General features: G+C 37.7%; 1 protein-coding gene and 1 pseudogene across 11 annotated transcripts in view; one reads left to right on the top strand and one right to left on the bottom strand.

Moving 5' to 3' along the window:
* Positions 1-6278, bottom strand: part of LOC306671078 (UAP56-interacting factor-like) — a 65901-nt gene extending 59623 nt beyond the window's left edge. For 6 of the 10 annotated variants that reach the window (XR_013766570.1, XR_013766571.1, XR_013766572.1 and 3 more), the window contains exons 1-2: positions 5478-6278; positions 2041-2169 (exon numbers count right to left, since the gene is read on the bottom strand). Coding sequence is in view for 5 of the 10 variants with exons in the window: in XM_079156299.1 (XP_079012425.1) it covers positions 2041-2169; positions 5478-5580 (232 nt within the window). In the remaining 5 variants the exon portion in view is untranslated. The remainder of the gene's footprint in view (positions 1-2040; positions 2170-5477) is intronic. The other 4 variants (XR_013766573.1, XR_013766574.1, XM_079156297.1 and 1 more) reach the window with 4 other exon arrangements.
* The window catches only part of LOC306671068 (biogenesis of lysosome-related organelles complex 1 subunit 6-like), a 343174-nt pseudogene that overhangs the window by 161148 nt on the left and 164705 nt on the right, over positions 1-17321 (top strand). The gene's annotated exons all lie outside the window — the stretch shown is intronic.

The following is a 17321-nucleotide window of genomic DNA, read 5'->3' as shown; positions in this document are numbered from 1 at the left end:
CATGTAAGCAGAGAATGAAACCAAGTACAGGCTCAATTTTGTGATATCTAAGCTGTTGCTAGATACCACTTATCTTGAGGCTCAGATCACAAGTCCCATAAAAGGAAAGTTTCTGATCTTTTATGGACCACAGTATATTTCACCTTATCTATTAAATCACCCCTGATCTTTACAGCACAAAATCCCTATTTGAAGTCCTATAAAACTATCCAAAATTCTCTTATGACATTTTTCACACTCTACTTTTCTATCTTACTTCTGTTACTAGAAAGTAATTTCTTAGAGCAACAGACCACAACTTTACATATACCCAAACCCAGTCAGCTCAAAGCATTTAAAAATATTAGTTACTTTTGGTTTCAATGAACTCTAGTTACTTTAAAATACATAGTATACATATAACATATGTAAAATCACATACAAAAATGGTATATTTAACATTTATTAAAAATCTTTAAATATAAATCAATGAAATTACATATTCATTTGCTACAACTAAATGCCCCATCATAAAATTTACTAGCTTAGGTTCAGCTATTTAAAAAATTATTGAGAATAAATTATTTTATATAGAGTCTAATCTCTGTTACACATATTTTGAGGATATCCTGGCATATTAGCTGTTAAACATAGAACAAATTATTTTCAACTTACTGGGGATTACATTTTGTTTTTCAACATATAGAAAAAAATTAATTGAAAAGTTAGTTTGTCAAAGAATTTTTTATATGTGAAAAAAATTTACTTTTTATTTGAACAAAGGTTTATTCTAAAATGCTGATGTGACTGCCAAAAAAGTTAATGAATCATATATAATATGTTCAGTTACTGCCTTCAATTCATTTTAGAACAAAACAAATAAGCTTCCAGATTACCAAAAGTAATCATATATATAATTTCAGATTATATATAAAGCATTCAATTTGACGTGTCACCTCTGTAGGATTTAATAAATCCTAAAGGTTTGAGACGATAAAAAAAGAAACTGGAGTTAGGGGCTGAGAGATTAGCTCAGTGATAGAGCATTTGCCTAGCATGTATAAGGCCCTAGGCTCAGTCCCCAGCAGTGCAAAAGGAGAAAAAAGAAAAAAAAAAAAGGTTTGGATGTAATTTTCTATGCAAAATATATAGCAGTCTCCATATACTAAAAGGATTCTCACTTAGAAAAGGAAGTTTGCTTCCTGTAACATTGTAGAAGTAACAGACAGGCATGTTTTAATTCAAATTAAGAGAATTTTCTAGTAAGTAGAATCATCTCCAACAACAGAATAATTTGTCTTGTGAGGTGGTGTGCTTTCACTAAACATTTAAACTGGAGTTAGTTATTCTATCAAACAGACTGTTAAATGAACATGTCACTGGGAAGAAGCTAGGACCTCATGATATATAAAATCTATCCCAATTTTAAACCCTAAGTATGATTGACTATTTATGTATTAAGGTGTCCTTAAAATGACTTAGTATTTTTAAAAAACAGTATCATCACCTATTTAAGGAAACTTAAATTTTTTTAAAACAAGGTTTTAAGTATATGATATAGGGCAGATCCGTGGGATCCTGAGGGGAAAAAAAGAGGAAGGAAAAAGGGGAGGAAATACAAGAATGTATTTAACAAAATCATACTATGAGCATATATAAATATACCACAGGAAATTCCATCTTTAAGTATATGTAAAAAGCACCAATCAAAATAAATGAATAAGGGCTTAGGTTGTAGCTCAGTGGTAGAACACTTGCCTTGCACAGGTGAGGCACTGGATTCAACTCTCAGCATCACATAAAAAATAAATAAATAAAGGTTAAATTATCTTAAAAAATGAATGAGCAAAAGGAAGATCAGTAGAATAGAGAAAGGAGAATATGGAGAGGGTGAGGGGAGGGAAACTGGGACTGCAATGGAATAAATCAAATTCCACGCATGTATGACTTTGTCAAAATGAATCCACTGCCATGTATAATTATAATGCTCTAATAAAAAAAATAGTATACTAAGAATACACAAATAACAGCATTCCATTAAAGTTTACTTTCAAAACTTACCAGAATTCTGTTGGATCCTCCACCATACTCTCATCTTGAATTGCTGGATACTAGTTTGCTGGAGTTCTCTATTTAGTCTTAGAAAATTCTGATTCTTTCCTTCCTTTTGATTCAACTTGATAATATCATCTACAACAAAGGAAATGCCATAATTATTTTTTAGTTAAGAGATTTCCTATGTCCCTAACTTCTACTTTGAAAGCATTGCCAATAAGATGTTAAATAAGATAAAGCCCAAATCAGCCATTTTGCTTGGTGTTCTGAAGAAAATTTTTAGGAAAAATTCAAATCAATATCCTAAACAGAGCTACTAACAAATGAAGTGTTCTACTGTCCATAGCACTTCTTTCCCTAATGAATATAAATAAGCAAAAAGTCATTCACAAAAATTATTCATATTGTGCTTACTTTCCATATCACAGAAGTCTCCATTTTTAAGATGACCACCTTATTAAAACCACTGGCAGTCAAAAAATAAGTAAATCATTCAATCGCAGACCAAAATTTCTAAATTCATCTCAACAAATATTTATTATGTACTTTGCACAATGATTGTATATGTAAGGCTGTGCTGTAATAGAAACAACAAAAGTATAATATAGTTCCTGTCCTCAGTAAAAGAATTGATGAAATAGATGGCAAATAACAAATATGAAATTAAACACAAGTGCCATGATAAAGATACAATATTTTAAAAAATGGTACTGGTTCACCTCCTTTAGCAAAGTCACTCGGGGTTACTTTATTTTTCTTTTTATATTGATTTCTGTAATTCTGTAAACCTCATTATTTCCAAAAACCATGTTCAAGGATAATTCATAAACATCACATTGTGCTAATACCACAACAGAACAATGTGAAGATCAGAACACTAAATGTACTCTGGATTCCTATTTATATGTGTTAAAGGTTACTAGAAGCCAACAATACTTATTTGAGAAATCCAATTTCTCCACAGTTCAAACTCCAATATTAATTTTAATGACTGATACATCAAATGAACCAAAGAAACTGTACATAATCAACTTCATAATAAAACTTAACAATGATTAACTTCAATTATCTTTTCCAAACTGCTTTAAGTACAAATAATCTATGTGACTAGAATAAGACTTTTCTAAGTCAGAAGGAAATAGGTTATAGGGATCAATGCTAATATATTATGGTTCTACCTCACCCATTTGTAATCTTTAAGACTCTTAATCACATTCAAAAAACTATTCATATAAAATACTTCAAATCTCTCCAAAGTATGTCTTCCTGAGATCAATCTTCAAGCACAAAAGGTCTGCCAGCCAGGGATGGTGGTGCATGCCTGTAATCCCAGCGGTTGGGAATCCCAGTGGCTCAGGAGGCTGAGGCAGGAGGAGGATCACAAGTTCAAAGCCAGCCTCAGCAACTTAAGGAGGCCCTAAGCAACTAAGCAAGACCCTGTCTCTAAATAAAATACCAAAAAAGGACTGGGGTTGTGGTTCAGGGTTTAAATGCCCGTGGGTCAATCCTTGGTACAAAAAAAAAAAAAAGAGAGAGAGAGAGAAAGAGACAGACAGACTGACTCTGAGCTGTATTTTAACTCTTCACAAATGAAGAGAATTACCCTTCGGTTCACTTGAATATCATAATTACCAAACAAAATACAAAAATTACAAGCTTAAGAAATGTATTAGTTTTGAGAATACATATTTTACATTTCACTACACCACCTATAACTTGAATCTAGAGGCAAACAAATCCTGGTTCCACCACTTATGAGCTTGGCTATATGACTTTTTGCAAGTTACCTAATTTCTCTATGCCTCAGGTTTCTGTAAAATGTGAATAACAACCATAACTTACATATAGTGTGTATAAAAATAAAGTACAGTGCTTACTGTGTACTAGTAACTGTTCTAAGCAGTTTGTGCATATTCACTCAATACTTAAAACAAACCTATGAGGTAGATAAACTGTTACTATCACCTTTTAACAAAAGAGACACTGCCAAGTAATTTGCCCACAGTCACATGGCTGGTAAGTGGCACAAGAAGCAGGGTCCCCACTTGAGACAGTGTGTCTCTGGATTCCATGCTGTTTATCACTAGGAGTATAATCCTCATGAAGTTATTGTGAAGACAAACCAAAGCAGCTCATAAAAATGTCTAGTCCAGGGCCTAGCAGATAGTAAACAATAAATATTGCTATACACTTTCTTAGCTTTGGGTCAAGATTCTTCTTATCTTTCGAGCTTTCTACTGACCAACAGTAAGACAAGACTTGAAGGCAAGCATACTATTTCTGATAATTTAGTTAATTCCCACGCTGGGTTATGACCTGTGGCAATCCTAGAAAACAATAGTTCTTGACGTTTGACCAAGAACTTCCCAGATAAGCCACAACAAAAGAGAAAGAAAATAAATGGAAAGAAATGTCGACTTAAAAAGAATGTTTCCAGGCCCAACACTATCCTAAATACCGTCCTTAGAAAGTTTACACCTCTAAATCCACTTAGGCATTTACTTTTCAAATCTCTGAAAAACTTCAGGAAAGAGAAAGAACAGGCAGGCCTGACTACATACATCCAAAACCATAACTTGAATTCCGACAAAAGCGTAATTACTTTGGTACCAGCTAATCCAAACACACAAAGAATGGTGCCTCGACAGTGAGAGACCTAATATTTTAACGGAACACCGATCCTGCTTTTCATGTCATCAGCACCAAGCCATGCCACCCTTCTCACTCGAGCGGGACCCCCCCGCTTTACCTTGCTTCTCAGCGATCCACCGAAATCGCTCGGTTTTGCTTCCTTTTCCTAATTAGCTAATAACTTCGGGGCCAGGATAGGGAGAGTGCGCTTTCCCAGACACACGAACAGCAAGCATCTGACGCGGTCCTCGCCTCACCGTACTCTGACAGCCGCTCCAGGCGCCGGCAGAGCCAGCCGAGGCCTGGGCGGTTATGCCCAACAAGCCTCCTCGGGAACCACTCGCGCCGAGCGGTCACGGACCCGGCTGCGCTCTCCGAGCTCTCCCGAGAAAGCACAGCTCCCCGAGTCCCCACGCCCGATAACGCCCCCAGCGAACACGCTCCAGGGAAGCCCTCGGAGTTTCCCCGACAAAGAGCGGGGTAACCGGCGAGTGGTGGCGCCGCTCTGGGGAACACGAGGGCACGAGCGCCCCAGGACCCTCCAAACCTGCGGCCCGCAGCGCCCCCGCCCCACGGCCCCTCGTCAGACACCGCCTCCGCCGAGGGGGCGCCCGGATCCCTACGGCTGGACGCCGGCACCTGGCGTCTAGCCTGCGCTCCGTGTTCCTCTGGGGACCCCAGCTCGGTTCCGCCCACCCCCACGAAAACTCGATCCGCAAACGCGGCCAACGGCCCCCTTCCCCCACAGACCGCGCCACTTGGTTCCACCCACACCTCCCCCCACTCCAACTCGGTCCAACTCGGCCCCTCACCCAAAGACATATCGATTTTGTCGAGGTTTTCGTTACTGCAGGCTTTCGGCGGCGGCGACGAGGTCGCGGTGGCTCCCACCAACCGGGTACCAAACCGGTTCATGGCTGGAGACGTCGCGCTGGAACAGTCAGCCGGGAAGGCCAGAGTCAGAGGCCTGCCACCTCCCACTCACGCACGCAGACTAGCTGCACCGAAGGAGCGCGCACGCGCGCTGGCGGCGTCCTCGCTCTCCCACCCGCGGCCGCGGGCGGGGGAAGGGGCTACCGAGACTAGCTGTCGGCCAGAGCGGCCCACGCCGGCCTCGCTCCTTGCGGCCCTTGGCGTCCGGGCGAGGCATTCGAGCCGCTGCCCTGGGCGCTGCGGGGACGGCGGCTTTAACAGTTCGTCATTGGGCCCCAGTTGGGGCATGCTAGACCCTGAGCACCTCAAAATGTCATGTTCTAAATGGTACCATGATGCTCCGTGTCCATCGGTCCCTCCTGCTGCGGAAAGACCCCTTGTGCTTCGGCACACACGAACCTTGCACACCCTACTGCACTGCAGCCTGGGGAGGCAAAGCAGACCTGTGCGAGCGTAGGTTGCAGTACTGCGTCCCGGCTCTTCTCTCCCTGGCACGCGGCTGCACCTGCAGCATGCGGAGTTGCCACGTCCGGTCCAAACGCAAAAACTGCAGTGACTGCTCTTGCGTCACCTTAACAATAAAAGTGAATGCTAACGTTTCCCTGTCTGCACCACTTCTCAATCAGCACTCTCAAAGTATTTGGCACAGTACCACCTTAATAACACCTCATCTTCCCTTGGGAGGGTAAGTACCTCTGCTTATTTAGCTGCGTTTTTCTCTAATTCTTTTGCGCTAGGAATTGGTAGGATTCGGGATTTTTTCTAGTTATTCCTATAGGAAAGCTTCTTAATATTTGATGAATTTCTTTTTTACTGTTCATTCATTCTGTTTACAAAATGTGATATCCCCTTTCTTCTTACCTCATTCTTCTCCCTCAGAACGCTCATATGGAAGCATTATTTTATCCTTATAATAGACATTGGCATCTAAAGAAAAAACAACAATAGCAACAACAAAAAACGGGCAGCTCTTCTGTCCACCAGAAATATCCGCAGTCTTTCCAATTCCTAAAATTTCCTTAGCATAGAAACAAGCCAGAACTTTATGATGACCTAAAGTATCTCAAAACCACAGTAGCCTATGCTTAATTTAGTAATGTCACAATGTCATGTGGTTTCCAACTTCAACAGCAATGACACAATTGGCTGTTTTTTGCTTGGGGATCCCATGTCTTTAAATATTTCTTATTTTGCACATTGTGTTTGTTAGTAACTTATTTCCCAATGTTTATTAACAACAACAATGACAACAACAAAAAAAAATTTATGGCTCATCATCCCTTTCTGTATCTGAATTCAAAGCAGAAGATTGCAGTGATAATTTGGGGGTTACCTTAACAATAAACTGCGTGTGAGTGTTCTTTGTATCTGTAGCATGAATAAAACCAAGCGCCATTCCAGAGAGTTACGTCTCTTAATTATAAGCAAAGAACCATGACATTGTGTGTGTGTGTGTAAATCTGGATAGTCTTGAAGAAATGTATGGTTTTTATTAAGCTTTTGGAGAATTTATAAGTTAACTGCTTATTCTCAAAGGCCAAGTTGGCTTTCTTCCCAGTGCCAAAAATATAACTCTTCAAAAAGAGTGAATCAGCCTGGGACACACCTGTCAAGATTACAAGAAATTTTAATGGCAAAGGAAGGTTTTAACTAAGAAAGACCCGAGAAGGACTGGAGATGTATCTCAGTGGTAGAGCACCTACTTAACATGTATGAGGCCCTAGGTTCTATCCCTAGTCCTGCAATAAAATTAAAAAATAAATAAATAAAATAAAATAAAAATTCAGCTTGTCAAGGAGAATAGCATGGATTCTCTTGGCACAAGGTTTTTTGTTTGTTTTGTTTTGTTTTGTTTTGTTTTGTTTGGCATACGGGTCTTGATTTTACTATTCCACCCTATAACCTCCACCCTTCTCTGGACTGCTGACAACTAGGGAAAGTGGGTTGTAGGAGTAAAAGTCAGTGGAACACCTAGGTTTTATTGAGTGATAACTTTTTCACTCATTTCAGTCATTGACCGTGTGATCTTGGGAGTACTTCTTCCTTATACTACTCTTCAAAACAAGAAAGTAGTGATACTAATTATATAAGTTATACTAAGTTATTTGTAGAATTCCTTACAGTTCTAAAATCCTCTTCTCACAAGACACTTTTCCCCACATTAGCCTTCTCTCAATAGAAATAACTTCTGCAAACTCTGTTCATTTGTAGGAGTAAACTACAGAGAGGAACCTTAGGTTATATTTCTAATTTTATGTAAGAAAATTAATGTACTTAGCATTTGGAAGCATTTTATATTTAGGTATTTATAGGACACATAACAAAAATCCCAAATACGTAAAGTCCTATCACTAATGTAATATAGATTTCCTTTTATTTTAGTCTTCTGTTCAAACTTAAGCCCTAATCCAAATCTTAACTCTAAAAAGACATGCCCCAATATTTTCATTAAGTAATTCTTGCTGTTGTGTTTTGGACTTTAAAGTTTCCCCCTGGACTGAGGGTCTCAGAGTCCCAGTCTCCTCAGATTCCAAAGGGAAAAGCAAGAAAACAAGAGTGAAAGGCATTGTGGGTAATAGTAGGTCTGGTTACACAGGAAACAAAACAAAATATCTACCTGAAAAACACACAGCAAAGTGAAGAAGGAGACAAGCCAGGAAATCAGAACTGAGCCTTGTCCAAGAAGTCTATCAGCCAGCTACAAGGGCTGGGGTTAAAGGGTCAACCCTGCAATTTTTCGGGGCATGAGAGTCAGCTATTCATTTAATCATGTATTCATTGAGCACCAGGTATTGTAATAGGCCCCTGGGATAAAATGGTAAGCAAGATGGATGCAGTGCCTATCTTCTCACAGCTTGCAGAGCAAAAGGTATTTTCTGAGCAGCTACTATGAAAAATGCAATATGCCGGACACAGGAATACAGCAGTTCAGTAACTTCATCTAAATCAAAACAATTCAAGCAGTCACCCTGTTTAGAGATTTGATTTCATAATGTAGATAAGACAACATCTAGGAGAGCAGGGAAAATAAATGACCCATTAAATTTGGATTTCACCTATAAATAATGAACAATTTTAGTGTATGTTCCAGGTTTTTAGATAAACCACCTTTTCTAACTACACTGTTTTATCAATGTTTGGGATGTATTTATACTAAAGAATTATTTGTTTATATGAAATTCTAGTTTAACCAGGAGTCATTTTTATTTGCTACATCTGACAACCTTAACAATATACTATACTTTCCTAGTAACACTTTCTGCCTCTCATTTTACAATTATATAGAAATCTACATTCTCAAAGATAAGCACAACTTATATAACCCCCCCCCTTAACTTTTTCCTTTTCTTTCTCTTTTTCTTTTTCCTTTTCCAGGGCTTCATACTTGCTAGGCAAGCACTCTCGCTGAGCTACATTCTCAGCCCCTTAACTTTTTAAAATTAGTTTGATATGCCTTTTAAATTTTCTTTTTCTCAGTTTTATTGAGATGTTAATAGGCAATAAAAGACATTTATTTAAGCATGTAGGAATTTCAGGCCAGTCAATGCACAGGGGAGCAAAAGTCCTTTGAGTTGAGCAAACTCCTCAGGACAGTAATAGGCACACTGTTTGAATGGCTTAGAGATGCTCTGCAACTCCTCTGTCCTTAAGGCCTGAAGACATTATCTTGTTATAATACCATTTGGTACTAGTGTACTCTGAGAAGCAAGCAAGTTATATGACCTGCCCATGCACAAAACTAACTGCACTACGTAACCTAATGTAACTTGATATGACCCTGGAATAGATAATAAACTGAACTGGCTTTCCCTTGGCAGCCACTTCTTGCTGTTCACCATCCTGTGTTCTTGCCTCTTTATTAGCTCTGCCCTTAACCCTTATAGTTGGACCCCAATTAACCTTTACCAAAATGTTCAATATATACAGTATGCAGTGCATATACCTATGAAAAATACCACAATAATCAGAATATGTGTCCACCATTCCCAAAAGTTTTCCTGTGCTCCTTTGTAATCCTTTCCCTCACCTACTGCCTAGGCAACCACTGATCTGTTTTCTGTCACTATAGGTTAATTTTCACTTTCTAGAGTTTTAGAAGAATGTAATCATATAGTATGTACTTTCTAAAAACTGGATTATTTCACTTAATGTAATTGTTTTTAATTTGTATGTTTCAAAATTTCTTTTTCTTAGTGGATTGAATAGAGACTCTAATACCATGTCTAATGAAAGTGAGTGTTTTTGCCTTGTTTCCAACCTCAGAGGGGAAGCATTCATTCACCCTTAAATATGATGGAATTATTTTTTTAGATGTCCTTTGTTAGGTTAAAGAAATTCCCTTTTGTTGCTGGTTTGCTGAGAGTTTTAATAAAAGAATATTGAATTTAATACCTTTGCTGAACCTTTTACAAAAATCAAATGTTACTAACATGGTGAATTACATAGCTTTTCCATTGTTACATTTCTGAGATAAATCTTCTTGGTCATGATGTATTATATATTGTTGCATTTAATTTGTTAGTATTTTGTCCAGGAGTTTTGTCTTTTCATGAGTGATACTAGTATGTAAGTTCTTTTTCTTGTCTTTTGCATTAATTCTTTTGCTTTTCACAAGAGGTTTTCTACAATTCTTTTTTTGATGTAATGTGTATAAGGGAGTGGTAAAATTTGTATTTTACATGTGAAAAACAAAATACTAGTTAATACACTAATCAGTAAGCTTATATATAAAATAGTTTTTTTTTCTCTTATCTGCTCAGTTCTTCCCATTGTCTTGCCTTTGCCAGTGCTTTCTGCTATCTTAGTTTTGATTTTGTTTTTGTTTTTGTTTTTCTACCTTGTTAAAACTTTATTGTTCCTCTCCTGTTTTGCTCATTCTTTGGTTCTAACTTTTGCCATTCTAGTCTTTTGCCTTTTAATCTCAGGATTCATTTGTTTATTCATTCATTCAGCAAACAGGTTGAGTTCCTGCTGTGTACAAGATAGTGCTAGATGTTGGGGATACAGTAGACCATGACAGCCAGGGGTTCAGGCAAAACTGCTGCCTTTAAAAAAACTCAGGAGTTATTGAAGAGCCTGCCCACCCCAGCTAGCTCATTTAAAGGACTAGTACTGATCCCCATGTCCCTGACTTTATCACTTTTTCTGTAACTCTGGGAAGCTGCTTTGGGTAGACAGGAGAACTTGAAGGGGAATTCTTGAAGGGGACTCAGGGTTGGAACCTCTCAGCTCTCTCCTATTTAGGTCTTGCCTTCTCTGGACAGGATGGGGGTCTTGACTACCAGGGGTTCTAGATCCATTCACTAAATGGCCAACTTAGAATTTTCTAAAGCTAAAATTTTCATAAATCACACAGTTTCCCCCTACTTAGATAAAATTTATTTCTTTAAAAAGATAACCTCAGTTCATACTGGACTGATTAGTAGTCTTGGAAAGTTCAGTGGAACCAGAATTCTAGGGTCATGGGGCCTTTAGGCATTCCTGTTTGTCCTTATGCTTCTTCTCTTTGCTCCTCAATTCCCTGCTCTGGAATGAGGAACACAATCTGGTCTGAGGACTAACTGTTCTCTCTCACAGAGGGTCTTTCCTCTGGGTCCAGGATCCAGCCAAAACTTTAAGAAGTTGGAGCAAGGACAAATTGAACATTCCTCAACTGTTAAGGTTTGGCTCAGTACATAAATAAGTTTTTATTCATTTTCATTTTAAAATTAAAAATTCCAAATTTGTATGCATGGTTCAAGGCTGGCAATAAACTTTGCTGTGTAAGTGAAAAAATGCTTATAAGGGATGGAAATTTTTTGTAAAGACAAAATAAAAACCAGGTAATTAAAACTTGGCAAAATCCTTTTTTCTCTTTCTTTTTTTTATTTTTTTTTTTATTTTTTTATTTTTAGCAGACTGAGTGTGAAATCCAGGGCCTTGCTCAGACTAGGAACTGCTCTGCCACTGAGCCACACCCTAGCCCTCAAAAGTTTCTGAAATCATAAAGTATATGACTAAAATAAAAAGAATTTTGGTAAATCAGTATATTTGGTAAATTAAGTAAATTGATCTTTTGGTAAAATTGGCTAAGAACACTTATAAAAGTGACAAGCTACTTGGAAAACAAATTAATTTTAAAATATATTCAAAATTAATCATAAGCTAAGCTAAGAAATTTCTATATGTGAAACACTAACATTTTGATTGTATTGATCAGGATACAATCATATGAAAATAAAACCATACCAAGATCCTTGCTTACTTTTTAAACATTTGAATCTAGATAAAAGTTGCAAAACATAGTACAATGAATATTCTTCACTTAGAGTTACATATTATTAAAGTTTTGCCACATTTGCTTTGTCTACATGTAGGTAGGTAGACATAATTATTGTTAGTTTATTTGGGAGGATGTTGCAGAAATCATTATTCTTTAAAATATATGTTTAAGGATTTTTTTAATGTAAACATGCTAAAATTACCAACTTCAGGAAATTTAACATTAATGTACAGTCCAATTGTAGTCCATAACCATACTATATATATATATATATATATATAGTCCATAACCAAGTTTTACTAATACTGAAAAAGCCTTTATAGAATTTTTTTTCCAGTCCAGGATCTAATCCAGTTTCACATGGTACATTTCTTTGACCTGTCTCTCCTTTAATCTGAAAAAGTTTATCAGCCTTTATTAGTCCTTTATGTTATTTATTTATCTACTTTAACCATGCTGGGGATTGAAAGTGCACTACCACTGAGCTATATCTCCAGCCCTCTTTTAAAACAAAAATTATTTTGAGACAGGGACCCCCTAAGAATTGCCTGGCCTGGAACTTACCATCCTCCTGCCTCAGCCTCCAGAGTAGCTTGGATTACAGGCCTGCATCACTGCACTCAGCTGATATTTACATTTCTGAGGCTTGAAGGCAGTTGTTGCATGGATTATCACTTCATTTGGTTTTGTCTTATTATTACTTTGAATTAGTTGGAGGTTATTAATTTTGGCAGGAATACTATGCAAGTCACATCATGCCCTTTTCAGTGTCTAACATAGGGAGACGTGATGTCATTTTGTTATTGGTGGTCTTAATTTTGATCATTTGGTTAGGGTGATGCTACCAGGTTTCTCCACTGTAAAGGTATTTAACCCCATTTGTAATGAAGTCATCTGTGGGGAGATATTTTGAGACTGTGTAATTATACTGTTCAGAACAAATTCTTTGTGTGTGTGTGTGTGTGTGTTAGTTACTGGGGATTAAAACCAGGGCCTGTGCCTGTTAGGCAAGCACTTTTCTACTGAGCTATATCCCATCATAGTTGATTCTTGACTGAATCAATTATTACTATGATGGTTGTAAAATAGTGATTTTTCTATCAATTCCTCTATTTTCATTAGTTGACATTCTACTATGAAGAGGTTTCCCTTCCCTCTTTCTTCCTTCCTATTTTTATTATGTATTTATTTGTTTCATAGAAACTGAAGGACTCATTTTGTGTTAAAAAATTCTACTCTGAAAATTAAAGGGGTTAAGAATGTAGGGTTGTGTTTACCTTCGAAGATAAGTTAGATATGTATATACATCATGAGTTTTGAGAATAATTTTCAAACTCAATTTGATTCTAAAGTTCTTTCTGATTTGGCCACTGATTTGGAAGACATTGCTAAACTTTTAAAATTTGAATACTACAAAAAAGTTGCTAAAAATAATTTTAGTGAATATATTTAAAGAGAACATATTCATGACTATATTACTAGTTGTTTAATATATTCAAGAATACTAATCCTTACAAGCATTTGGCAAGTAGATAAATGTTATTTGATTAACTAATCCTTGAGTGAAATTGGCTTTCTGCCAGTGGTTCTGTAAGACCTACTGTTTGTATAAAAATAGCATTCTGGTAAACTTGAAAACAAACAGACTGATCAGGATCATATAAACTTCAGGTTTTGTGACTTTTAAAATACGAATTCAGTAGTGGAGGTGTAGTTTAGTAGTAGAGTGGTTGCTTAGCATGTGAGAGGCCCCAGGCTCTGTCTCTAGCCCTGCAAGAAACTAAAAGTTTTTTATTAAAAAATCAGTAATTTCTAAGTAAGGCCACTGCATTTCTGTGACATTGTTGAACCATGATGCTACATATTTTTGTATATTTGGCAAAAATGCACAAAATTGGGTTAATCATAATTCTTGGTTCATGATATACTCTCATCAGTTTCCAAGCATGGTATTTTCATTTAGTTAGTTAATTAGTTATTTTAAATAACTGACTATGATTTTTCATAACTTAATAACTAGTTATTTTAAAAATCATGCACCTACCCATGATGCAAACATGAACTAAAACAAGCAATTCTACTCTTCATATGCACTTAAGAGAAACTCTTGCTTATATTCAGAAGGAGACCTGTATGACTGTTCACAGAAGGAGTTTACAAGTGCAAAACTCTGGAAATTCAAATGCCTATCAATGGGAGAGAGAATGAATAAACTGTGATACAGTGGACTAATGTATGAACTAACTGTTCATACAGTGGACTAATATGCAGCAGTCAAAATCAACGAACTGTAGTGACATAACAACACAAATGAATCTTATCAATGTTAAGCAAAAAAAGTGAGACCCCTATAAATACCACTTAATACCCTTTTTATAGTGTTACAACACAAAAATATCTAAATAACATTCTTTGGGAATATAGATAGATGCAAAGAAACCAAATAATAAGGGAAGCAAAGGAATAAACACAAGGGATTTAGGTTTATGACAGTCTGAGATGATGGAAAAGCACAGAGTGTGAATACACAGCTAGTGTAGATTATTGCCATGTTTATTAACTGCTTTAAAGAAATACATGTAAACCCAGACTTGGATATAAAAATAAAATCCTGTTTTTCAGAACTTTTACTATAATCATAGTTTTAGGATTCCCTAATAAAACTGATTGTAAGTATATGTTGAGATCACATTGCATTGCTTTGGGATTATACTGTATGTCAAAAAGTGAATTTCATACATTTGTAGAAGCAGAAAGTAGTGAAATTCCAGTGACTAATGCTGCCCTTTATTTAAAAAGCATAAATTCTTTAGTAGGAAAATATGAGAAAGTTTGAACAAAGAGAATTTTTATATAAATGAAATCATAATTTTCTTTAAAAGCTTCTCTCATTTCGCTTTTAATTCTCTCTCTCACACACACACACACATTTTCCCAAGTCTGAAATTCCTAAGTTGTGTTAATAGTCATTAGTTTTTCATGGAATTATCCTTGATCCCTTCCCATCCCTCCCTTGCCATATCCACTCCTTCATAGATTAAGCACTGATTCTATTGTCCTAGTATTGCCACTGCTTTAGGTTGTTGCAAACTAACAACCCAAGGACCAAAGGCCACCTGCAGCCTACAGACAAATTTTGTTTGATCTGTGCGATGTTGAAATTTTAAAAAATTTGTTGCCCCCCTCAAATGCTGACAACATTTAAAACGTTGGAAATTGTACCTAGACAAGATTTCAGCTGCTTTTTCTTTGTTTTGTTTTGTTTTTGTGTTTGGTTTTGTTTTTGCAGAGCCTTATACATACTATGTAAGCACTCTGCCACTGAGCAACATCCCAGCTTAGGTTCCAGCTTCTTTTGAAAAAAATCAGAAGATGTGGCAACCTGAGGCTCATATGCTGATTTGACAATACTCAGTTACAGCAAAGGTGAGACTTCCCTTTTTGGGTGAGGTCTGAGCTTTCCAGTTAGGAATTCCTGCTATTTTCTATTGTTTCTGGAACAGGTTCACTTCACTCATTGGCATTACCTGCTTGGTTTCTGTAAAGATTCCAAGTCTCCTCAGTCTTTTCTTCCACCCTTACCTTTAACATAGGGCATACCTGTCCTGTCTCCACGTTTTTAAAGTTAGCTTTCAAAGGTTTGATCAAATCCCATGATATTGCATGTCCTTGATATACTAATTGCTTCAGTATAAAATCAAAGTTCCTTAAAATGGCATCTCACAATCTGCCTACCTGCTCCGGAATGCCACATCATTGTCACCCTTTCCCAACTTGGATTACTACTCAGAATCAGCAGTTCCCAAACTTCCTTATGTCTGCCTGTGCTGTTCTCTTCACCTCGCTTCCCCTTTTCTCCTGGTTAACTCGTGCTCATCCTTAAAAACTTTGCGCTGACATCAGTCTTCCAGGAAACCTTTCCCCGAAACCTTTTCCTTCTGCTTTAATTTTGTGATCCCAAAGCGTCTTGTGCCCTTCAGAACAAGTGCACCCTCTACTTCAATGCTTGAGGTCTCCCAACACTATCAACAGGTGTTAAACTAGGGTGGGCTGAAGTGGAGTTAATCGAACTTGGATTCGACCGGCGTTATTTCCTAGTTTACACCTGAGTCCAAATCCCAGGGTAAAGGGGACAGAAGTGCCTAAGCATCCGCAACCTCATGACTTCCTGAAACCAGGCGTCTACCAGATCTAGATCCCACTTCCCAGCCAAGCGTAAACCCCGCACACCCGCCGGTGAGGTCTGCAGTCCATTGCGAGCGACATAATTCCTTCATTTTTCCCAAGTGAGAATGGCTATAAAATTATATAGATTAATTCTTACAACATATCCAACTTGTGTGGGAGGTTACTCAGCTCAACAGTGCTCTATCATTGGCAACCAAAAGTGAGGCAGTGCCCCCAGCAAGCCACTTTCTGCTGGGAGGCTGCAGGCCAGACAGTGCCAGCTCTGTCATGAGTGCAGTGGTACAGCACTGCACAGGACATAACACAAGACCTGTTGACCTGGGCAGGTTTTATATCCTGGCCATGTGTGGCCCTGCTCTGTCACCTGGACAGTGACCCTGAGAGCAAGCATATGACTGGTTAACTCATGCCACATGGCCCCCAAACAGCTAGGTGACAATGATCTGAGCTGAGGAGAGAGGAGGAGGTTTGTACAGATGTGAAGATGTCTTCCCCACTGACTTCTGATGGAGGCTCTAGGACCCAGTGGAAAGGACACAGGTGTGGGAGCCACCTGATAAGCTTGGAAGCTTTCTCCAGCCCCTCACAGCCATGTGACCAGAATCTGTCTGCACCTCAACATCCAGTTAAGTGGAGGAGGGAACAAGGAGATGGAGCTAACTGACATTGGACTAGGTACTTGACTGATCTCATCTGGCTCTCTACCACCTCTCTACCACATGGGAGACAGGTGTGCCAATCTTACCTCACATGTGATCATACGCCCACCTCACGTGTTTGTGAAAATTATGAAACAATATAAGTGAGTGCTTCGTTACACTGTCTATTATTGTTGTAATTATTATCACTAAGTGCTATTCCCATTCTACAGATGAAAACCCTGAGTCTGGGAAGCCTGAGAGCAGGAACCCTACTCCAGCTCTACCTAGTTTTAAGGGCCCTGTCCTGAATCACATAAAACAATTGCTTCCTTATCTCTCTCCTCTTTCCCCAATGTTGGTGAAATCCATAGAAAATGAGTTCAAAAGGAAAAAAGAATTTAGTCCAATGATTCCTGAACAAATAATTTAATAATAATTAGTTTTTAAGAAAGTATTACTGTATTTATTTTTAAATTTTTCTATAAATATTTATAAGTGACTATAGTTGGTCATTTAATGTCTATGGAACATTAAAAAATACAATTAGCCATGAATTCTGCCTGCCCACAGTTTATAGTCGAATAAATACATGCAGAAATCACTTTAGTGGTAGTAGGAGTAGTAAATAATAA

Source organism: Sciurus vulgaris, assembly GCF_902686455.1.
Source record: "Sciurus vulgaris genome assembly, chromosome: 10".
Taxonomy (NCBI): Eukaryota; Metazoa; Chordata; class Mammalia; order Rodentia; family Sciuridae; genus Sciurus; species Sciurus vulgaris.
This window is presented reverse-complemented; position numbering and strand designations above follow the sequence as displayed.